General features: G+C 39.6%; 3 protein-coding genes across 3 annotated transcripts; all 3 read left to right on the plus strand.

The window, feature by feature from the left end:
- The first annotated feature begins 368 nt into the window (after positions 1 to 368).
- LOC108882262 (VIP peptides) lies at positions 369 to 5,699 on the plus strand. The gene is made up of 4 exons (XM_018674668.2): positions 369 to 426; positions 3,270 to 3,374; positions 5,059 to 5,190; positions 5,480 to 5,699. Exons 1-4 carry the CDS (start codon positions 392 to 394, stop codon positions 5,697 to 5,699), a joined length of 492 nt encoding a protein of 163 aa, XP_018530184.2. The 5' UTR covers positions 369 to 391.
- A 2,620-nt stretch (positions 5,700 to 8,319) lies between these two features.
- Positions 8,320 to 17,329, plus strand: LOC108882263 (equilibrative nucleoside transporter 1). The gene is made up of 13 exons (XM_018674670.2): positions 8,320 to 8,661; positions 9,628 to 9,700; positions 9,883 to 9,964; positions 11,608 to 11,780; positions 13,547 to 13,686; positions 13,813 to 13,947; positions 14,091 to 14,188; positions 14,282 to 14,357; positions 14,480 to 14,547; positions 14,806 to 14,911; positions 15,735 to 15,820; positions 15,933 to 16,132; positions 16,647 to 17,329. Exons 2-13 carry the CDS (start codon positions 9,675 to 9,677, stop codon positions 16,756 to 16,758), a joined length of 1,302 nt encoding a protein of 433 aa, XP_018530186.1. The 5' UTR covers positions 8,320 to 8,661; positions 9,628 to 9,674; the 3' UTR covers positions 16,759 to 17,329.
- Positions 17,330 to 17,959: 630 nt separating this feature from the next.
- On the plus strand, positions 17,960 to 23,889 carry LOC127142440 (acylphosphatase-2). The gene is made up of 4 exons (XM_051070294.1): positions 17,960 to 18,085; positions 18,412 to 18,428; positions 22,705 to 22,814; positions 23,599 to 23,889. Exons 1-4 carry the CDS (start codon positions 17,989 to 17,991, stop codon positions 23,711 to 23,713), a joined length of 339 nt encoding a protein of 112 aa, XP_050926251.1. The 5' UTR covers positions 17,960 to 17,988; the 3' UTR covers positions 23,714 to 23,889.
- Positions 23,890 to 24,265: the final 376 nt, after the last annotated feature.

Genomic DNA, 24,265 nt, shown 5'->3' on the forward strand with positions numbered 1-24,265 from the left:
AGGTTACCATGGTGATACACCCTGGTTACCATAATATACACCTTGATAAAAGAAAGACTGAGAGCCAAATTAAGGTTTTTTATAAGTTAATCTTTGTGATCCCAGCCAGAGTTTTCTGAAGCTGTAGGCTTTTGTGTTTGTATTGATGTGTGTTTTACATGAAGTCATCCATGCAGGTGATGGTGTGTCTTCAGCTCCTCTTCCTCGGTGGATTGCTGTGTGCCTCTCTGCCTCCACCAGCATTTTCCACCAGGTAAACTGTTCACCTGCAGAATGTCAGTCATTACCATTAGCTGTCCAACCTGTACTGAAGTCTGTTTAAAATATAAAATCATCTAAAAGATTTCAAACAGACGACAGCAACCAGAAGTTGCAGCCTTCCATTCACAACATGGAAGATCTGAAACTCATCTTTGACTTAACCAGGTAATGGGTCAGCATATCAAAAAAATGTGTGTTGTTTCATATTCCTATCTGTGTTAGATTTAAAGTCTAAATCAGAAAGATGGAGATAAAACTAAGTGAAGAGTCAGAAACTGATTTCTCAACAGGAAAATAAAAAAAGAACAGAAAACTTCATCAATGTTAAGTTTGGATATTCCACCAAAATAAAAGCTGGGCCAAGTGGCTGCAGCAGAGTATATATTTCTGACCATTAAGCATTAAGTGCATGAAGGAAAGGAGAAAAGACAGTTGTGAAACTAAAACTAAGTAAGTAGCATAAAGAACAACTTTCCTGTGGAACAAAATATTTTATACTGATGATCTTTGTGAGTTTTATACTGGGAATGATGAGAAAGTTGCTATTTGTGTTTCGACCTTTTTGGACTCATGGTTGCAGCTTCTGACTCACAACTCTCACATCTGATTCACCCTGCAGGTTTGATTCCCACCTCTCAGTCTGCTGTCACTCTTAATGTACATCAGTTCAGACTATTAGATAAGACCATGAACTTTTAGATATACCATAACATGATGACAGAGAACTTCTAGATGTACAAACATCAGAAGTTCAGTGATCAGCCAACATCTGATCATTTAGTTACTGTACTGACATTTGCAGAGAAAATTTGAGGTTTTCATATTCACGGTTTAATCACTGCAGTGTCCAGTGGACATCAGAGGAATTGCAGATTTTTTAATATCTTGATGTAGTGATAGGATGAAGATGTAGTCATGATATGGATTTCAGTTTTTATTACATTTACGACAATAACCACAAGATGTGGTACTCTAATGACTGCAGACAGGAGGCATGGAAGGAAACACAACAGAGTGCTTGTTTATTTTTGTCAGAAAAGTTTAATTCTCATTTCAGTGATTATGAATTCAATGAAATAGACTGTAACGTGACATTTATTCATTTGTTGGTAAATGTCAGATCTCCAACAGGAGACACTTTAATGTGAGAACTTTGCAGTAAGTGTCAGCTATTACCCTAGCAGAGGTCACTGGGTTAGTCCAGAAGGTCCTTGGCAGCAAAGCACCAGGTGTGAATGAAATTCATCCTGAGATTCTAAAGACTTGTTGGGCTGCCCTGGTTGAAAGGCCTCTTCAATGTGGTATGGAGATCAGGGACAGTACCTGTGGTGGTTAGCATTTATCAAAAATTGGGACCTGAAGATGTGCTCCATTTATGGGGATATCACACTGCTCACCCTTGCTGGGGAAGTTTACTCCCCAGTGCTGGAAAAGAGGCTTTAACACAGGGGTGTCAAACTCAGTTTCCTTTTGGGCCACATCAGCATTGTGGTTGACCTCAAAGGGCCAGTGTAACTATAAGACTATAAAAATGTATCTACTCTCTCATATTACCTAAATGACTCTGCAATCAAATATTATTAGTTTTAATAATAACTTGATAAGCAGCTTTGAAAGGTAAGTTATCAGGAGTGTGTGGCAGTTGCTTTTTCTCTTTCACCAGTCCAACCAAGCCAGTTCTCTCACCACACAAGGCAGGCTCACAATTGATGAAAAAAAAAAACACCAATTTCTCCCAGAGTGATTTCATTTTACCTATGGACTACTCCAACTCACTGAAGATGTCCCTTTCCTTTGTGGGTCCGCCTTCAGATTAATAAAGTATTTATCTATTTATCTTAAATAAATGGCTAGCTGAGCCATATCAGTATTGTCAGTGCTTTTGTCAACAGCTAATTAGAAAGCCAAAGAAGTGCAGGCCTCTTCAGTTACATTTTCCACTAGTTCCCAGACTCTGTCTGTCTCTGGACAGATCACCCCTGCTCATATACCTTCAGCATACACTGCTTTAAAAATACACCTTCTGAAAAACACTTTGAAGCTCAGGCAGTTTCTTCAGCCACAATAAAGCTGGCTCTCACTGCTGAATCTTTTTTTGCTGTAACTTTTGCAAACATGTTCTGCTGAGAATGCAAGCTTTTTTAATTCTTGGAATTCTTGGACCTTCTGTTGCTCCTCTCAGTGGCTCAGGTTAGCATACTTAGTTCTGTGCTTGGTGTCTAAGTGTCGACATAAATTGTATTCCATGGAGACTGCCACTGCCTCGTAGCAAAGAAGACAGACCGGCTTGTCTCCATTGAGCACAAACATGTATTTGCCATCTCTAATTAAATTACCTTCCTTCTGCATCAACTTTTTTTTCTTGGATATTTTGGGACTATTTACATTTTTTTCCAACCCCATCACTGACTGAAAAATCACTGTAGGAAATGGCTGATATTGAGACACTGCCATCCAGTGGCTAGATGCTTTCATTGCACAGGTAACAAAATCCAGATGCATTCACTGTTCTTATGTAAAGTGGCATAGGACTGCATTTTATAATAATCATAGTCATAGTCATAATCAGTCTTTGAATGCTTTGGCCACATTAAATGAAGTGGCAGGCTAGATTTGGTCTGCAGGCCTTGAGTTTGGCATGTCTGCTCTAACAGATTGTCAAACCTCAGATTCAAGAGGAGAGATGTGGAGTTCATTCTGGCCATGGAACAGTGGACCAGCACTTTACTCCTGCAGGAGTGCTGAGGGGATTATGACAGGATGGATGGATGGATGGATGAATGGGATCCTAAATAAAGTTTAATTAAGAACTACATACAACATGTTCAATATATGTTACTGATATGTTATGAGTATGGGGATTTACACAAATTATTCTGGTGAGAAACAGTGAACCCTAACAGAACTTCAAAGAGGAGCTTAAAATTTATGAATTAATTATTTAAATTAATAATAAATTAATGAATGTTGCAGGTTAACTGAAGCCTTTTCTGCTGTTTTCTATGCAGATCCAAACATCATGCGGATGGACTGTTCACCAGCAGCTACAGCAAACTACTAAGTCAGCTCACTGCTACAAATTATCTGGAGTCACTGATCCCCAAACGAGTCAAGTATGAAACAATCTTAAACATGCAGATTTTTCTTGTTAAAGGCCAATTTGTGATTCATGTCAACCCTGCTTCCTGGAAAGGACTTCTGTATACATTTACATTTTACATACTACGACAATGAAGCTTCAGTGCAGTAGGAAACCTTGAAATAAGAACTAAGTATTGAATCTATTTAAGGAGACAAAGTGCAAGGAGATAAGTTAAAGAAGTGCACTGAAGGTGTTAGTTTGGCATGCTAGAGGTGTTCACAGAGGAAATGAGTTTAAAGAGATTCTTGAAGATATAACTTAAAGTGAATGGTGAGGAACAAAAAGTCTCTGTTGGTTCCATGAGTGACTTGAATATAATTAGGTATCACTCTGGACCATCTGCAAAGGATTCACTGTCTGTAAAGGGAGGACCAACAAAAGGCCATTGCAGTAGTCAAGGTGAAAGACAGTTATGGCCAGTAAGAGTTGGGTGGCATACTCGGACAAGTAAGGCCTAATTTATCTTATGCTGTATAGTGCAAAGCAACACACCAGGCGACAGATGCAACATGGTCAGAGAAGGAGAGCTGGTCATCAAACATCAATCCTTGTTTGTGGTGAGAGAAGATAAGATGATTTTGATGTTGATATTGTGATGGAGAGATTGCTTGGTAGGTATGACTACAAGTTCAGTCTTAGAGAGGTTTTGATGAAGGTGGCATTTCTTCATCCATATGGATATGTCTGAGAGACAAGCTGAGATCCATGCTGAGACCATAGGGTCATCTGGCAGGAACAATACATATAGTTGGGTGTCATCTGCACAGCAGTGATATGTGAGGACATGTGAGCAGATAATTGAATCTAAGCACGTAGTGTAAATTGCAACAAACAACAAATGACCTAAGTTCTGACCCTTGGGGCACCCCTGTGGGGAGGGGATGAGATAAAGATATTTGGGACACTGGAATATTAAGGACATCTGCCAGTGCCCAGTGAGATAGGATTCAATAGCACTTTGCCCAAGATGCCCATATCGAAGAGTGATGTGCCCTTATGCAGGGGAGGGAGGCAGGGTTGTCTCTGAGTGGTTCAGCCACCTTTTCAGTAAAGGAGGACACAAAAATATCAGCTGAGTAGTTTGTGTCTGGTGGAGGTAGTGAATGAGTAATGTTTTGAAAATGGACAATAATTGAATGTAATCTTATTATTTATTATTTTAAAAAGCAATTTGATGTTGGATGAAAAGAACTGATCAGCAGCTCTGAGACTGGTATACAGCTAATGGCTGTATATCATGGCTGGTATCAGTCAGCCATGGGTTAGAGAGATTAGAGTGAGTGGTTTTGATGGATGGAAACAGAGAGATTCTGAGGTGGCAACATGTGGTAAAAGCAACAACAGAGGGAAGGTGGGAGAGAGACAGGCTGCAGAGATTGTGACAGAATGAAATGAGAGGGCAGTTCCAGGAGGGATACAGTGAAGTGAATGAAATAGTGGTTGTTCTCATTCAATGGTTATGATGTCTTTTTAAAAGGGTTTTTTGAGATATTTTCTGAATCAAGGCTCTAATAATAGATTATAAACATTGTAGATCTTTGGGGCATTTCTGATTTGAGGCTCTAAATTGACTTGACCATGTTAAGTTACTCATGGCTCATTTTACAGCTCCTTCTGTCGATTTCTTGTTACTACTGAATGATTTGTCTCTGCAGTGGTGACCTTATGGAAAACCAGTCTCCTGTCAAACGCCACTCTGATGCTGTTTTCACCAACAAATACAGCCGCTACCGCAAAAAGATGGCAGCCAAGAAATGGCTGATTGCCATGCTGCAGGGAAAGAGGAGGTAACAACTATTTGAATAGATTCTAGGAAAATAAAATAGCATGTTGTGTCAAAGCTTACGGTTACCATTTATTCTGCATGGAGACATGGTGAGACATTTGACAGGAAAAAACTCAAATGATCTGCTGGTTGAAAATGAAGAGAGGAAGTGGAACAAGTACTTTGCTGACTTGTCAATACTGAAAGCACTCCAGAAAGACGAGTCAACAAAATACTGAAACCACTGCATTAAAGTGTTTAAATAGTTCCTATTGAAACCAGCTCCCACTTAAACCAGTATTTGTCTGTAGTGTGGAGGAACCTTCCTTGTTAGAGGTTTCCTTCAGTCCAGACTCCACCTCCTACCCGACTGCAGAGGACACTATGTTTCACTACATTATCAATCAGCTGACTCTGGTAGGTCACCTGTTTGTTTACATACATGACATGATAGAGAAACAGGGACCCATTCCAGAAACCATGGTGATTTATGCTACACAGCTAAGCTGCTTCAGAGCAGATTATGTCTAGAGGATCAGATCAGAAATTGGCAACAGCCCAACTACGGAACTATCAGATCACTAGGAAACTAGAATCATCATTCCTACAAGATCCTGACATGGACAGAGGAGTTTACAATAAAGTGACAGAAAATAAAGATTCATTGATATTTTCATGAATCAGTGAATGTTTTTTGCTGATTGAGTCTTTCCAGTCTGGTTTTAAAACAGAGCTTCTGACAAACAGGGGGAGACTTTATTATCTATTCTCGTTAGAAAGTGTTGATATTTAACAAGAGCTTATTAAGCTGAAACAAGCTTGTTACTCTCACCATCTCCTATCTCTATTTTTTAATTAAGTGTACTATATTTTAGTAAGATAGTATATTGGTATCATCACAAAGAAATATAGAGAGGGAAAATTTGCCAACAAAGGAGAAATCCATCTATCTATCATCTGTACTGCTTATCCTTAAGGATCACAGGGTGGGGGGCTGGAGTCAATCTCAGCTGACATTGAGCGGTTCACCAGTCTATCACAGGGCTGACACATGGAGACATTCACACCTGTTAAGACAATTTAGAATCACTAGTTAACCTGCATGTCTTTGAAATGTGGGAGGGAAGGTGGAGAACCTGGAGAGAACCCACACAGGAAGAAAAAAAACATGCAAACCCCAGAAAACAGAAAAGCCTCAGAAAGTAGAAATCATTCACATACTAATAGAGGCTCTAATATAGAAATAGAATTGCGTTAGAAGCCTTCTCACTCACTCTAACAGCCAGTTAACCTTTTTCAGGTTGTCTATTTTTAATATTTAATGCACCACAAATCAAACAACGATCTGCTTTTCTTATTTCAGGGTCCATGATGTTTATCAGCCTGAAACAGGAAGTCTGCATGGTTCACCTTGTCATCCATGTTGAATCTCTCCTTCATCATTGTCTTGTGTTTTTTTTTTGTTTGTTTGTTTTTGTTTTTGTTTTGTTTTTTTGTTTTTTTTTTTTTTTTGAGTATCAACATCAACTCTTCACTGATGAGATTAAGGGCTCTATTTTTGTGAACTCAGCTGTATAGCACAGATCGCAGGCAGGAAGAGCTGTGTTGGACACAGGGTGGGATCATTGAGTATAGATTATCATATGGGTGGACACGTTAAAGGTGGGGACAATCATGGCCTCCTACATTTACTGCTTTCATTCCCTTAAATTCATGTCTCTCTCCATCATGAAGAATGTTATTATTTGAGACCTGCAAAGGTTTAAAACTGAACACAGCAGCTAAGATATCCAACCAGAAGCAGATAATGACTCCATGTTAAAGAGCCGGTCTTTAACCACCAGCAATTATATGCCATCATATAGGAGCTACAGTCAACAGATGGACTGACTCATCAAAGGTTTGACAGTGACAAAGCTAACCCTGCCTTCAGATGCCTTAAAGGAAAGGTCATCAGACATGGCCGAAGATATAAACTCAGGAAAATACAGCTTCTCTAAAATAGAGCCCAAAATATTTAATACACTGGTTTTCTGCTTCAGCTGAGAATTAGTTTTTTCATTTTATTGATCCTGATTTATTGATTAACTGATTGATTGATTGATGTTGTGTTTTGCTGAAAACACTTAATAAACTGATTTGAAATGATTGACAGCTGACTGTGGATCAATTCCTCCTGCAGGAGAATTAAAGCTGAAGATCTATAATCTATCATCAATTCATAAACTGCAGAATATAGGACAGCTGAATGTTATATATTAACAAACATAAGAAAAAAAATGATTAAAAGCTTTTGACTTATTTACATAAAAGAAGCAAAAATTATTAATCAAAAATGGTTAAAATATTACACAACACAACACCTGGGAAATTATTTGACAGGTTTCACTGGTTTGTTGATAACTGTTTAATGTGTTTATGGGGGGCGACCTCTCATTAATGATTGACCCTAATCAGAGCTGATCATATCAATCGGAGCAGTTAATTATTGATCAGTGAGCTGCTGTAAAACTAAAGAATTAAAATGGAAATTATTATTAAATAATAATTTAAACTCATCTTTAAATAATGAGATATAAACACAGAAATAATGAGAAATAAAGTGTTTGCACCTGATTACAGACACTTTTATTTCACTTATGCAGGTTATATAAATATAAAAAAAGTATTCATGTCTAAACCTTATGCTTTATTCATTTTTTTAATAGATTTTCTTTGTTAGTTTTGTTTAATTTAAAGAAATCAGATATTTTTTAATCCACTCATTTTACTGATGTTAATTGTTGTTTGTTGTAGTTTGTTTTTACTTAATGTTTTTATTTCATCATATAACATAGTTTCAAATCAACATTTTGATTTGACCATGACTCACATCACTGCTACTGAAATACAGAGAAATATAATAAAAATAAAATATCTATCACATTGATTAATTAAACCTCCTGTGTAACATTTTATTTTCTAATTTAACGTAATGAAATACATTTTGCTTCCTTTAATTTAATTACACATGAAAAAATAAATCAGTTTGTTTCTTCTCTGTAAATAAATGCTGTTGTTGCTCTGGTCTGTTATCACTTTGTCGACATTTACATGGAAACAAAGTCCACTGAACTGACTGATATCAGGGATCAGGGGTTAAAGGTCACTGCAAGAAAAAATCTGATTCTGCTGAGGCTGCAGAAAGAGAAGATACTGACGACTGGAAGAGGATCACTGACAAAGGAAAGAGGATTTTAAAAAATGTGACACAAAGGAAGAAAGATTTCACAACAACCTAGAGACAAAGAGAGAAACAAAACTAAAGATTCACCAAAGAACTGACTGAAGACAGAGACAAAACTAAACAACAAGATTCAACAAACTGAATCCTGAGACACTACAACACAGTGGATTTAATAAACTGTGTTGTTGAGGTTTAACCAGCACGAAGAAACAGTCACTGTGGAGGGAAATATCTGGAAGCTGCTGACAGCTGATAGAAACACTGAAGGTAAAAACCTGCAGCTGGTTTCTTTACTGGAAAAGTCTTGTTTTTGTTTTTTGATTTTTCTTTTTCTGTATTTGCATTACTGACACATACTCATGTCTTATATCTAAGACTCACTTGGAATTACTTTTGGTTTGATGATTTCTGAGTTCAGCTGCTTTAAAAAAAAAATCAAAGATAACATTTGTTTCACTTCCTCCATATGAGAACAAAGCTAAAACACACCACAGGCTTAATAGACAAGATTTTTCATATTTCCAAACGTCTCAGTGGTGACAGCGGGCGGTGCTTTCAGAGACACTTGCACATAAGGTTAGAGGACCAGCAGGTCAACATTTATCAGTTTGTGTTCTGGTTTTAAATCATCAGGTCTCAGATTTCAGACTGTCCCTGAACATCTCTCACAGTGGGCAGCGCCTGTCCAGGGTTGTTACCATGGTAACTGTAGCACAATTTTTAAACCCTAAACCTAACACTGACACCTACAGGGTGACGCCACAAAGTCCCTATGGGCCTCTGAAGGCCATAGTGAGATCGGGTGAGTCAGGGCAGGGTGAGTCATTTCTATCAACCGCTCTGATCCTCTTGGCTCCAGTGTCAAGTGAGTTCTACCCGCTGAGAGCTGCATGCCTGTCACAGGAACAGCTACTTTGATGACGCATTACGCATTGATCTTTAAAATCATTGCATAGACCCTGTCCTTCTTATTGTTATCTATCTTCCTCCAAAATCCAGCATGTCCCTGTTTCTATCTGAGCTGAATTTCTATCCTCACTTCTCTTTCATGACAAAGTTTTGATTGCTGGTTGATGATATTTTTGATGGTTCCTGAATTTATATTGACATTATGAAGTCACATGTGTCAGGCCCTTCCCAAGAATTCTACACTGGATTTAGTTCTTACTTTGATTTTAAGGGACAAATTTATCTGATAATTTATGTTTTGCTATTAATTCTGTGTTTTAACAGCTGAGGACAAGCATCAGTTCATCACTTCATCACTTCATCAGGGGAAAATGGCTGTCACCTCACCGAAAGACAAGTGAGATTATTTGTCATATATTTTCACCATCAGCAGATTGATTTTGAAGTGTATTGTGGTGTGGGGTGATCCTCTTCCTGATTTACAATTTTAAAAAGTTAGGGTATTATTCTGAAAGGTATTTTTGGCATGTGGCACATTTTCCTGTTTCATGATAAGACATTAACATTTTATTTTGAAAGGTATTTTGGTGTGTGGTTGATCTTCTTCCTACTCGGTTTGGGAACACTGCTGCCCTGGAACTTCTTCATGACTGCTACCATGGTATGATATCACTTTCTGTCTGTTTCCATCCACACACCATTTGAACCAGCTTTTATTTTAAAGGAGAGAGAATCATTCACACATGTAAAAGAAACAAAAATTGGAGTTTTAAAAAAGCCGATGTAAAATTAATTAATGAAAACAAAAGTAGCTGCACCAGCATTCTTTATAATAATGATTATTATTATAAATATTGTTGATATTATGAACTTTATAGTAATAATATGTGTTTCTAAAATGCTAACACAGGTGTTCATTAAACAGAATTAACCTGACGATTGATGTGACTTTAAAATCCAGTTATTGCGTTTTAATATTCATGTTGTCATTTGAAGACTAAGGCTGCAGTAAAGATTTAAGATATAGCTCTGCTCATTATTTAATCTCTCTATATTTAATCTGATGATCAAACTCAAACCAACGATCAAGTATTACGTGTGTGTTAATATAAGTATTATTCAGTATTATCTGTGTATCAGAGCCTGAAATATCTTATACCTCTGAGCCACAGAGTTCTGCTGTTGTCAGTTCAGTCCCTCACACCGTCCTCCTGCCCCAGTCAATAGATATTCTATCTAACGTGGAACAAACAAGTCTGGACACATCCAGGTTGCTCTGTCTTGACTGTACTTTTTGTGTTTCGTTTACCTCCTTACTCTTTTTATTGCTCCACACCAGTGAAAGGAGATGCTTTGTTTTTGAGTTGTCTGTCCCATTCTGATGAATATGTTATCACAGTACCTCCCTAAGGGAATTTCTACAAATTTGGTAAAAGCATTCACTTGAACTCAAGGATGAACTGAATAGATTTTGGTAGTCCAAGGTCAAAGGTAAAGGTCATTGTGACTTTAAAAAAAGGTTTTTTAGCCATAACTCAAGAATTCACACAATAATTAACCACAACTGCACTGATTATTGGAGGCATACAATCACAAAATGGTACTTCTAGTTTCTCAGTCTGGTTTTTGTATCATCACATATGATCATGACACAGGAACTAGTTCTCTTACCACCAACCTTAGGACCAATCCAACATGACTAACAGACATAATCCAGAGCCCCAACCAGCAATAAGAGGTGGCCCCAAAAAACACTGAGGGAAACAAGCTGGGGTCTGAAACAGGCTGAGGAGAAAAGCAATCTGGCCACCATTGCCCAGTATCTTGAAGATACAGTCACTGGAGAACAAGCTGGATGATATCAGAACAAGGATAACATGCCAACAGGATATCATTCACTGAAACATGGCTGACTCCTATTGTACCAGACCGTGCAGTTAGACCAGCAGAGTTCTTCTCTATTGTCCCCACAGACAGAGCAGAGGAGTCTAGGAAGTCCAAAACTGGAGGAGTCTGTATGTTCTCTGCCCACAGCTTTAACAGCAGCCACCACCACTTACAATGCAGGACATGTGAGATTACAAGGTCATGGCTTATGACTTGTGAGGGGCCATAGCTACAGGGACAAAGTGGAGGTTGACTTCAAAGAAGGCGACTCAGCTCACCTGTCTAGTATCCCAGAGAAATAAAGGTCAAATGAATGAATGAATGAACAGCAGGTTTGTCATTTTATGAAGAATCGGAACATGATTCATGAACCACAAATGCACCTGAAGTCTTCTCAGTTCCATTCTGTCTCTGCAGTACTTCACCAGTCGTCTAAAGGATACCTCACCAGTCAGATCTTCAGCCAATCAGACAGAGGAAGCAGGTGGACAGCGCAGCGTTCTGGAGGCCAAATTCAACAATGTGATGACACTGTGCGCCATGCTGCCGCTGCTTCTATTCACCTGCCTCAACTCCTTCCTCCACACACTGTGAGTACTACGACAGAGCAGTCTCACAGGTCCTTGAAAGGAGTGATATTGATTTTTAAAATCCAGATGTTCCTCAGGATGTTCAGAGGTCTTTTGGGCACTTCAAGGGTTCTCAGTGGCTCACAGTGGATCAAAAGTTTTGTCTTTAAAAGGGTATCATTCGTTTTTCAGGGTGTTCCAGGGCTCTTGATGGGGGTCCAGTGGACTTAAGTTGTTAATTCAGGGGTTTCACACATCTTTAAAAGGCATACCAGCTCTTACAAAGGGTTCTAGGGGATTTTTAAGGGTCCTCTAAAGTGTTTTTAATAGTCTTTGACAAGATTTGGTATTAGGGGCTGTGGGGTTATTTCAGGGATCTGCGGTGTCATGAAGTGTTCCAGATAGCCTTCAAGGGTGTTCCCAGTGCTCTTCAGGATGTTCCAGAGGTCAGGGTCTTTAGGGTCTTTAAGGTTTCTGCCTCTTAAAAGGAAGTTTTTCCTTGCCACTGTCACCTAGTGCTGCTCATGGTGGGATTTGTTGGGTCTCTCTCTGTAAATACCTATTTCAAAGAGTACGGTCTAGACCTGCTCTATATGAAAAGTGCCTTGAGATGACTGTTGTTGTGATATGGCGCTATATAAATAAAATTGAATTGAATTGAATTGAGGTTTGCAGTGGTCTTTCAGGGCTTTTGAGAGGTCTTTGAGACTATTACACTGGAAGTCCTTCATGACAAAACAGTGTCTCCTGAAGGGAGATCATTGGTCAGTTCTTGGAGAACCTCAGAGGTTCCAAAGGTCAATAAGAGAGTTCAGGTCTTTCTAGGGGGACGTTGAGAGGGTTTTGGTGATCATTCGGGAGATTCAAGAGGTCCTTTAGGAGCATCACATAGTCCTGAGAGGGCTTTAAGAAGTGTTAGAGAACCCAGAGTTTCTAGGGTCTTTAAGGCATTTTTAGAGGTTTGGAAATCCCTTGGTGGGTTTCCAGTAGTCAGGGTTAGGATTAGAGTTCAGAAAATTAGCAATCGTTCCATTGTTTTATATTATTATTTTAATCCATTCATCCATTAGCTGTACTGCTGAAACTTTTTAAGGCTGCAGGAGATGCTGAAGCCAACCCCAGCTGACACTGGGTGAGAGGTGTGGTACACCTGGACACCTGGAGCAGAACAACTATGGCAAAGGAAAGAAAAGTACACAATTCTCTAGAAACTAAAGCAAACTAGAAAATCTTCAGTAGGAAACTGGCACAGAAGTTTACTGGATGGTGAAAGCAGAATTATCTGGAGACAAGGAGTATGAGTCGGGCTTCTATACTGAGCAGTGATGAGCTGAATAAGAAGCAGGTGTGCTGAACTGCACCAGCTTCACCCCCCTCTGCAAAGAACACACACACAGAAACACACACTGGGAGGATGCCAGGAAAAACTGAATACAGACTGAAACACTGGAAACTCTGAGGGTCAGAGCCAGGACTGTGACAAAAAGTCCAACTACAGGCCTTAGATTCTGTTTCTGCTGCCATAATAATGTTTGTTCCTCTGTAATTCTGGTTCAGTGTCTCCTCTGCTCACTCTGACTTTTCAGTTGTATAATTTAAAGTGTGTCCTCTCAGAAGAGACTGAGGTTCTGACTGTAGTTAAAAGGATTGAAGAACAGGAACCTTTTTATTGTGGTTACATCATTTCCAGCCTGGTAGAGCGTTAATCTCCATTGAGTAAAGAGCTGTTTTTCTTACCCCGAGCTTTCAGGCACTTCTTGAGCTTCCTCTTCTCCTCATTCTGTCAGCATCTCTCAGCGTTTGCGTGTAATGGGCAGTCTGCTCATCATCATGGTCATCTTCATCATCACTGCTATCCTCGTCAAAGTTCCTCTGGAGCCGCTGCCCTTCTTCTCTGTTACCATGGTGAAGATCGTCATCATCAACTGTGAGCCTGTTTGGGGGGGCAGGGGGGATAGTTTGTTTATCACTTTGTTTATTTGTTTACAGCCTTTGGGGTGGTGCTGCAGGTCAGTCTGTTTGTTGATCACTTTGTTTGTTTGTTTGTTCACAGCCTTTGGGGCGGTGCTGCAGGGCAGTCTGTTTGGGATGGCCGGTTTGTTGCCGGCCTCCTATACAACTCCCATCATGAGCGGTCAGGGACTTGCTGGAACCTTTGCTGCCTTCGCCATGATCTGCGCCATCACCAGTCTGATCAATAACTCACCAATAATTCAATCAATCAATATCATATCTGACATTCTGTTTTAGAAATTAGTTACTTTCTATGGTTGAAGTTGAAAAAATGTAAAGTCATAGAAATTATAGATAATTCTCTGTCCTCTCCTGTAGGTGGATCTGAGCTTCATGATGCAGCATTTGGTTACTTCATCACAGCCTGTGTCGTTATTTTCCTGTCCTTCCTCTCCTATGTCCTGCTGCCTAAACTGGTAACACACACCTTTATCACACACCTGACACACACACATTATCACTGTTGTTTTGAGACTGTATGAAGAACATTTGATGGTTTTGTTTTTCAGGAGTTTTTCCAGTTTTATCAGGACATCAACAGGAAACAGAGAACGGAGGAGAACTCTGTGAATCTGATGAACACAGGTACAAAATAAACTGACTGATGCTCTGATCCACAACAGCTGCTGCACTAAAACATTATGTTTCCTTTAACTGTACCTGCTAATGTACCTGTAACCCTGTAACCCTAATCATTATTCCCCTAGAGGGTAAAGAGGAAACACCCATTCAGACCAGACAACAGAACATCTCCATGATGAAAATATTCAAGAAGGTCAGACACCCAATCTTTTTTACAAAGTCATCAGTTAACTTTTTGGTTATATTGGGCTTCAATTCAGTATTAATGATCAGCGTTCAGGAAAAAAGTCAAACCAGAAATGATCAATAATCAATCAGGGATGTTGTTTGTCCCTTTAAAGTCACAGGTGACCGTTCAGGTGGAGACATATTCACCTGTAACACTTCTCTGTCATCATAACGTGCTTATCAACCTTTAACCTCTTCCTGTGTGGTGACCTTTGACCTTCAGATCTGGCTGTTGGCTCTCTCCGTCTGTTTCACCTTCACCGTCACCATCGGCACATTTCCTGCCATCACCGCTGACACCAAGTCCACCCTCAACAGAGACTCCTGGGGTCAGTTCACACCTCATCTTGTTGTCTTCTTGTTTACTTCTTGTTGTTGATGTTGTTGTTGTTGTTGTTCCAGTACAGTCTGGAATACTGCAGCAGGGTCAGTGTTAACTCCTCTGAATCATCAGAGTTGGAAGTTTCAGAGTCTGAATGTTTCAGATGATCTGAGACCTCTACTGCAAAGCAAGGTTACTGCTCCGAGCAGTTTATGTTGGTTGTTAACTCGGTGTTACTTCTATCTAAGCTCCGCCCCACAGATGGAACAACCAATCAGCTGACAGAGGCTGACTCTGCAGGACAGGGATTGTCTAAAGACTAACCCCAACCCATGTGACAAGTCTCCCTGTCTTTGTTGGTTTTACATTGTGTCGTTAGTCTCTTTAAATTGATCTAAACCCACAGAATTAACGTGCGCTCTTCACCTGAGAGATACGGTGCACGCCCCTTTAATGAACACATACTAACTCTGATTAAGTTAACACCGACTCAACTCACCGACATCTGAACCACCGTCATACCGTTTAACGCAGATTGAGGCAGTCAGGGTTTGTCAACCCCGACTTTCACTGAGAACCTGAGTTAAACTAGAGGAGGTTAACCTTCGTAGTATAGGCCTCTGGATTTCTGTGGCTTTAGGATTTCTCTCTCTGCTCTGAGGTCACATCAGGTGACATCAGTAGTCACCTCTGGAGTGGAATGTTGACCTTTGACCTTTGACCTCAGTAGTATGGAGCTTCACCACTTATTGACCATGTGACCACAGCTTCTTTTCACAAACCTGAGACTGTTTTGTTTCACAGTTTTCTTGTGTGTGTTTGTTTTACAGATCTGTACTTCATCCCTGTCAGCTGTTTCCTGCTCTTTAACCTGTGTGACTGGGGTGGGCGGAGCTTAACGGCCGTCCTCATGTGGGTGAGTTTCACATCTAACAGCTCCCAGATCAGTTTCAATGATCCATGTTTCTGTCTCCACCTGACTGGAGGACAGATATATTGATTATTGATCAGTTATTGTGTGTTTCCAGCCAAAGAAGGACAGTGTGTTACTTCCTGTGTTCATCGCGTGCCGCCTGGTCTTCATACCTCTCTTCATGCTGTGTAACGTCCAGCCTCGTCTCCAGCTGCCTGTCTTCTTCCTCCATGACGGCATCTTCATTGCCTTCATGATCGTCTTCGCCTTCAGTAACGGATACCTGGCCAGCCTCTGCATGTGCTACGGACCAAAGTAAGAAACTGATTAAACACCATCCACAATCACTAAGCTTCATGTTTGTTTTTCCGTTATCATGGACCACTGATCACTGTGCAGATGCTTTACTACTAATCAATCACATGGACATGCATTAATAACAGTATTGATACTTGAATAAAAATCAGCGTTTGTTTAAAACAGTAAACAAACATTTAAAACAACAACAAACAACAGCAATAACAAAAACAACAACATCCTGTGGGGTGGTGCTGCAGAGCAGTCTGTTTGTTGAACACTTTGTTTGTTTGTTTACAGCCTTTGGGCCTTATTGCCCCTAACAGGTGTGTGTACAACATACAAACATCCAGAGGGCAGTAGTTTCAATCCCATGGGGCAAAGTGGTGCCAGAACTTTCACTTCACTGAACTTCCACATCAAAACACCTCATCACTGCTGCTCAGTTGAGGATTCACTTCAAATTAAACACTGAAACATGTTGTAATCAACGTTATGAAATTAAATAATAATAATGTCCTTTGTTCCACAGGAACGTCCTCCCTCATGAAGCAGAAACAGCTGGAGCTATCATGGCTTTCTTCCTGTCCCTGGGTTTGGCTTTAGGAGCTGCGCTGTCCTTCCTCTTCAGAGCACTGGTCTGACTGGAAAATGACTGGTTCTTACTGGTCTGACTGGAAACTCCCTTTGATTAAAACATTTCTGTTCAGGTTGACGTTGCAGTCATCAAACCTTCAGACATTTCAGTGTCACTGAATCAGTTTTTAAATAGTTTCTGTTTGAAGATGAACATGAAGCTCAACAGATTATTTTAGATTTTGTCATGATGGTGGGACTACATCCTCAGGAACATAAATATTCACAGTGAAGTTAATATTTATCTGTTATAGACTGACACCACCAGACCTCTGCTATTTATAGACACATTGAGCCACAACATTCAAACGGTGTATATATACACATACACACACATACACACATATACACATATACACGCATATATACACACATATACACATATATACAGATATATACACACACACATATACACATATCTATAACATAAATATACACATTCAGCCACAACATTAAGTGTATTTTGTGGCAGATGTGTTTGCACACAGAACATATAAAGATTTTTTTGTGTTACCATTTTCTTAATGTCTGACTGTGACGTTTCTTTAAACATGAAATATATTTAAAGATTTAAAAACATTTCCATTGTTGTTTTTTTTCCACAATAACATCAGAGGCAGAAAATAGTTTAAAATCAGCAGAAACACCTTCGGTTTTATGACATTAACAAAATACATCAAAGACATTTTTAAGATTGATTCTCTCTCAGAGAGTTTCCTCTGATCAGAGTCCACAGAAGTGACGCAGCAGAAACACTGAGGACACAGGAGCAGGAGGAAGGAAGCACAACATCACTAACACACACTGTACACACACACACACACACACACACACACACACACACAGGGACTGTTGAACTAATGAGACACAGGTGAGACAGAAAACACGTGGGCACAAAGGACACGCCAGGAAATATTTACCAATATAAAACAGGAAGTGTAAGATACAAGGAAAGAGAGTACCAAAATAAGACAACTGAAGACACGAAAGACACACCAGTAGGATAACTACAAAAAAGTCACAAAAAAGGGGACAAATAAGTACAATGTCACCTTCAAAATAAAAGTATCATCATCACTCAGTTAAGATTGTCCATTTCTGTTCAACAGTGATGCTTTTAATTTGACAGACTTTACCAGAGGCCACTCTTATTTTGAAAGTGGTGTCAGTAGGGTTTTAAATATCAGACATAAAAATAAACACAGCTGAGTTCAGAGTTAAATTTAAGGTGGACTGACATGTTTCTGCCTGGGTTTTTATTTTGTCTTTTTAACATTGTCATGTCTGAAAACAAACTGACTTCTGTGGACTTTGAGATTTTTGGGAATGTGCAGGGTAGGTCACCTGTCACATGTCACATGTCACATGTTTTATATGACATGTCACATGTTATATGTTCTGTCTGTAAGTGTACGTACACACTAACAAACATCTGATGTTGGTGTGTTTGAGTAGATGATAATATTTGTTCAGTGTTTCTCTCTTTGTAAAAATAGCCAGTGTTATATTCACAGTAAATAAACACATTCCTGCTGTAAATATGTGACATCACTGCAGTCCAGTTGTTTTTAATTAAAACAAGAGGCAGTGAGAAACATGAGAAACTGTGTTAATGATGTTTGTAATGAGAGTAATGAGGTTTTTGTCCTGTTTGTTTTCAGGTGTTTGCTTCAGAATGGTGAGACTCAATTCAGTTCAATTCAGTTTTATTTATATAGTGCCAAATCACAAGTCATCTCAAGGCACTTTTCATATAGAGCAGGTCTAGACCATACTCTTTAAAATAGGTATTTACAGAGAGAGACCCAACAGATCCACCGTGAGCAGCACTAGGAGACAGTGGAGAGGAAACTTCCTTTAAGAGGCAGAAACCTCGAGCAGAACTGGACTCAGGGTGGGCGGCCATCTGCCTCAACCGGTTGGGTTAAGAAGGGGGGGTTAGTAACATGTAACATGGGATATGAATCCATACTGTGGAGAGAGAGAGAAGCTCAGTGCATCATGGGAGATCTCCCGGCAGTCTAGGCCTATAGTAGCATAACTAAGGGATGATTCAAGCCTGAGCCAACTCTAACTATAAGCTTTATCAAAGAGGAAAGTTTTAAGCCTACTCTTAAAGGTACAGAGGGTGTTTCTGCCTCCTGGACCAAAACTGGGAGAAGGTTCCACAGTAGAGGAGCCTGATAACTGAAGGCTCTGCCTCCCATTCGACTCCTGGAAACTCTGGGAACCACCAATAAACCAACAGAGTCCTTGTGGGATTGTAAGGGACTATGAGATCTTTAAGGTAAGATGGAACCTGACCATTAAGGGCTTTGTAAGTGAGGAGGAGGATTTTAAATTCTATTTTGGATTTGACTGGGAGCCAATGTAGAGAAACTAACACAGGAGAAATATGGTCTCTTTTCCTAGTTCCTGTCAGTAATCATGCTGCAGTGTTTTGGATCAGCTGCAGAGTCTTTAGAGACTTGTTGGGGCAGCCTGATAATAGTGAATTTACTGTAGTCCAGCCTAGAAGTAACAAATGCATGGACTAGTTTTTCTGCATCCTTTTGAGAAAGAAAATGTCTAATTTTGGTGATATTATGCAGGTGAAAGAAGGCAGTCCTAGAAGTTTGTTTTATATGGAAGTTAAAGGACATATCCTGATCAAAGATGACTCCCAGATTCTTTACAGTGGAGCTGGGAGCCAGTGCAATGCCATCTAATGGAACTACATCATTAGAAAATTTATTTCTGATGTGTTCAGGACCAAGTACAATGACTTCAGTTTTATCTGAGTTCAACAGTAAAAAAAATGCTTGTCATCCAAGTTTTAATGTCCCTAAGACAAGCTTGGAGTTTGGCTAGCTGATTGGTTTTATTAGGCTCCACTGACAGATAAAGCTGTGTATCATCTGCATAACAATGGAAATTTATGGAGTGTTTCCTGATAATATTGCCCAAGGGAAGCATATACAAGGTGAAGAGGATTGGTCCAAGCACTGACCCTTGTGGAACTCCATGTCTAACTTTTGTGTACATGGAGGAGTAGTTGTTAACATGTACAAACTGAAGCCTATCAGATAGATAGGACTTAAACCAGTTTAGTGCAGTTCCTTTAATACCAATAAAATGCTCCAGTCTCTATAAAAGGATATGATGGTCAATTGTATCAAAAGCAGCACTGAGATCTAACAAGACGAGTACAGAAACAAGTCCATTGTCTGATACAATTAGGAGGTCATTCGTAACTTTTACAAGTGCTGTCTCTGTGCTGTGATACAACCTAAATCCTGACTGAAAAACCTCAAATAAACTATTATCCTGTAGAAAGTTGCACAACTGTTTTGCAACTGCTTTCTCTAGGATTTTGGAAAGAAAGGGGAGGTTAGATATTGGTCTGTAGTTGGCTAATACGTTTGGATCGATCTAGAGTGGGCTTTTTTAGAAGAGGTTTGATTACAGCTGTTTTATACGAATGCGGCACATAACCTGTTACCAAGGACAGATTTAACATATCTAATACAGGTCTGCAAATTAAGGGCAGAGTTTCCTTAAGCAGCCTAGTTGGGATGGGGTCTAGGAGACAAGTTGAAGGTTTAGATGTTGTAATGGTTGATGTGAGCTGGGGGAGGTCGATGGGAGAAAAGGAGTCAAGGTTAGGTTTTGCAGTCGAGTCTATGGATCCTGTGTTTTGACATAAACTAGTGCTGGATGAAGGCAGGATGTGATTAATTTTATCTCTAATGGTAGAGATTTTATCATTAAAGAAGTTCATAAAATCACTGTTGCTGAGGGTTATAGGGATGCATGGATCTATAGAGCTGTGACTCTCTGCCAGCCTGGCTACAGTGCTGAAAAGAAACCTGGGGTTGTTCTTATTATCCTCTATTAATGATGAGTAATAGGTGCCTCTTGCATTACAGAGGGCCTTTTTATATCTTTTGACACTATCTTGCCAGGCTAAGTGGGATTCTTCCAGTTTATTAGATAATGGATGGATGGTGTTTTTAAAATAGATCAAGATGGTGATCTGACTCTAACAAGTACAGCTTTGGATGAGAGAGATCTGATATTGAGTAAACCACATTTAATTATTTATTTTGCTGAACATTTGAATTGGCTGTGCTGATTTTTATTAGATTATTGTGACTAACTGCTCTTTTGTTGACCTTCAATTTAGTTAATTTAAGTGGTCGGGGGGCAGACACAGTCTCTATTGGGTAATGGGGGGCAGACAGAGTTTCTACGGGGTAATGGGGGGTGACTGCTCTAAAGGAGGCTCAGAGAAGCGTGTAAGACTGCAGCTCTGTCTCCTGACCTGAAATCTGGGTTGTCATGGGGCTTTGGCTTCCTAATAAACTCACATTTCTAGATATGAGAGTTACTCCATCTAAAGTGGGATAAATGCAGTCTCGCCTAACCAGACCAGGTCTCCCCCAGAAGCTCTTCCAATGATCTACAAAGCCCACATCGTTTTCTGGACACCACCTCGACAGCCAGCGGTTGAGTGAAGACATACGGCTATACATGTCATCACTGGTCAGATTGGGCAGGGGACCAGAGAAAACTACGGTGTCCGACATGGTCTTTGCAAATGTAAACACCGAATCAATATTAACTTTTGTGACCTCCGACTGGCGTAGTCAGGTGTCATTAGTGCCGATATGATTAACAATTTTATTATATCTACGCTTATCCTTAGTCAGCAGCTTTAAATAAGACTCAATGTCACCCACTCTGGCCCCGGGAATACATTTAACTATGGTCGCTGGAGTCGCTAACTTCACGTTCCGCAAAATGGAGTCTGATTTAGCAACTACTGTTACTGTGAATGTGCAGATTAAATTGGTGATAGAGTCAGAGATGTAGTGTCGGTAAAGAGATAAGATCCTGCCTCTCCTTCGATTCATCTTATACATTAATGTTACTGTTATTTCATGTTATTACATCATCATTTCTGTCATTACTGTTATAATGACGTCATCATTAATTACATCATCATTTTACTACTATTACTACTATTACTATTACTATTACTACTACTACTATTACTGTTACTACTATTGCTATTACTATTACTACTATTACTATTACTATTACTACTATTACTATTACTATTACTACCACTACTACTACTACTAATGCTACTATTACTACTACTAATGCTACTATTACTACTACTACTATTACCACTATTGCTCCTACTACTATTACTATTACTACCACTACTACTACTATTATTACCCTCACTGCTAATACTACCACTACTCTTACTGTTACTAACTACTGCTATTAACTAATACTGCTAATGACACTAATACTGCTGCTAATACTTTCACCACTACTGCTACCAATGACACCAGACTACTACTTATACTTCTACTAATCACACTACATATTATATTTATTACTACTACTGAGTAGTGCTAATAATACTTTTAAAACTAACACTACTATAGTTACAGTCTGACAATAAAGTACTATATTTTGCAGTAACTGTCTCCTGTGACTGATCTCTGATCAGATCATTGATCGTGACTCATTGATCCTTCAGCAGCAGGTTACTGTAGCTGCTGCAGGTGGAGCTGGATTAACTACGTCAGATACAGTCAGAGATTTCAGTCCACTGGTTCCCAACCTGGGGGTCGGGGCCCTTTAAAGGGTCACCAGGTAAATCTGAGGGGTCATCAGGTGATTGATTTAGAATCAAACTTGTCTGTGTTTGGTGTTTGAACAGTGAAATTAAATCATGTGAAGTTCAGAGAGGAAACTGAGACACGAGAGGAAAAAACAGATTTAACCTTTAACTGTGTTTTATATCAAATCTGAAAGAAACTAGTTATTACAACTGTCACATAAACAAAGTGGAGAATAAGTACAAAGCAGCATAAAAAAGTAAAGTAGAAGCAAATCCAACTGTCGTACAGTAGTTTAGTAAAAGTACTTGTTTACTTTGTGCTGTGTTTCAGTACACAGAGGATCAGGGCCGGAGCCTGGGTCTGAGTGGCTGGGTGAAGAACACCAGACAGGGAACTGTGATCGGTCAAATCCAGGGACCTCAGGACAAAGTCCAAGACATGTGAGTTCACTGAAATCATTTCATCAGTTTGTCAGTCATCAGGAAAAACACTGAAGTCTTCAAACTGGTATACGAATAAGATGCTATACAAATACAGTTTGATTGGTTGATTGGTTGATTGATCAGGAGTCTGACCTCCACATACACACATCCTGTATAAACGTTACATGTAAAAACATTCTGAGAGTTCAACATGAAACGATCACTTTACTGTGTTTACCTGTGTATTAACTATTAAGTATTATTATGATTTACATCTGTTTGGATTTTATAACTACAGTTCCCATAATACTCTGTGGGACATAAACAGGAACAGTAACACAGGAGTTAGTGAGCTGTGCTACAACCTGACTGTTTATTTCCCTGTAGTGTGATTAACAGCAGCTGAACTCTCTGTGATCAGCTCCTGTTGTCAGAGTCTCCACTGATGTTCAGAGAATGCTCACTGTTTTACTGTGACACTGAAGGAAAGTTTAAAACAGCAGGATTCTGAATGAAGTTCTGCAGCCTCTGTTTCCTCTGAGCTTTTATTCTGAAAGGACATCAGAGATCATGATATCCTCAGGAAGTGAAGTCACACTGGGTCAGATCAACATGAGGTTCAGGTGTGAATAAGGAGGAACAGGAGGAGGATGGGGGAGGAGGAGGAGCATTAATAGGAGGAACAGGAGGAGGAGGAGCAGGAGCAGGGGGAGGAGGAGAAGGAGGAGGAGGAGCCAAATTATGAGAAAAAGTCCAGAACCAAACTTTTTGTTTGTCACCTTCCTTCCTTCCTGTGTTTCAGGATGCTATGGCTCAGGAGCGTCGGCAGTCCCAGTTCTCGGATTGATCGAGCTGTTTTCTCCAACCAGAGAGACATTTCTAAACTGGAGATCCACGGCTTCTCTACTCGCTACTAAGCATGCTCAGACACCTCTGAAGTCACAATAACATCACATTTTGTCAGTGAGAGTTAATCAATCAGTCAGCTTTGTTGATTATTTCAGTTATTTATCAGCAAATCCTTCTCCCTCTCTTCTTCTGCTGTTTGTTCAGTGTTTCTCTTTTCTGATTTATTAAAAACCTTTTCACCCTCTCCTTGAAATAATCAGACCATTTTTTGTTGTAGTGGTTTGACAGTGATCAATACACTTCTGTGAACTGTCCATGTGTGGTAAAGCAGTCATGGGTGTAGACAGGTGGAGGTGAGTACACAGCAGAGTGGTGGAGGTGTGACTGATGGTTCAAACTGTCTGGGCTCTGATAGAAAGACTGAATGAAAACACCTGAACCATGAACCAGGTAACTTCAGCTTTAAACCTGGGTTAAATCACCATGGTAACAGAACAGGTCAACATCAGAGGATCAAGCTACTGACCAATCAGATCACTGGAAAACTAGACTCATCATTCCTACAGGAGCCCGATAGAGACAAAAGAGTGTATAAATGACAAATAATAAAAGTCAATAGA

Source organism: Lates calcarifer, linkage group LG5, assembly GCF_001640805.2.
Source record: "Lates calcarifer isolate ASB-BC8 linkage group LG5, TLL_Latcal_v3, whole genome shotgun sequence".
Classification (NCBI taxonomy): Eukaryota; Metazoa; Chordata; class Actinopteri; family Centropomidae; genus Lates; species Lates calcarifer.

Bases quoted from the DNA above. Each gene is read 5' to 3' on its own strand.
- LOC108882262 (XM_018674668.2), top strand. From the start codon at position 392: ATGGAAGATCTGAAACTCATCTTTGACTTAACCAG. The intron at 427-3,269 runs GTAATGGGTCAG...TTTTCTATGCAG, and splicing joins CTCATCTTTGACTTAACCAG to ATCCAAACATCATGCGGATG. The intron at 5,191-5,479 runs GTAACAACTATT...ATTTGTCTGTAG, and splicing joins ATGCTGCAGGGAAAGAGGAG to TGTGGAGGAACCTTCCTTGT.
- LOC108882263 (XM_018674670.2), top strand. From the start codon at position 9,675: ATGGCTGTCACCTCACCGAAAGACAA. The intron at 9,701-9,882 runs GTGAGATTATTT...TTATTTTGAAAG, and splicing joins GTCACCTCACCGAAAGACAA to GTATTTTGGTGTGTGGTTGA. The intron at 9,965-11,607 runs GTATGATATCAC...CTGTCTCTGCAG, and splicing joins TCTTCATGACTGCTACCATG to TACTTCACCAGTCGTCTAAA.
- LOC127142440 (XM_051070294.1), top strand. From the start codon at position 17,989: ATGTTTCTGCCTGGGTTTTTATTTTGTCTTTTTAACATTGTCATGTCT. The intron at 22,815-23,598 runs GTGAGTTCACTG...CCTGTGTTTCAG, and splicing joins CAGGACAAAGTCCAAGACAT to GATGCTATGGCTCAGGAGCG.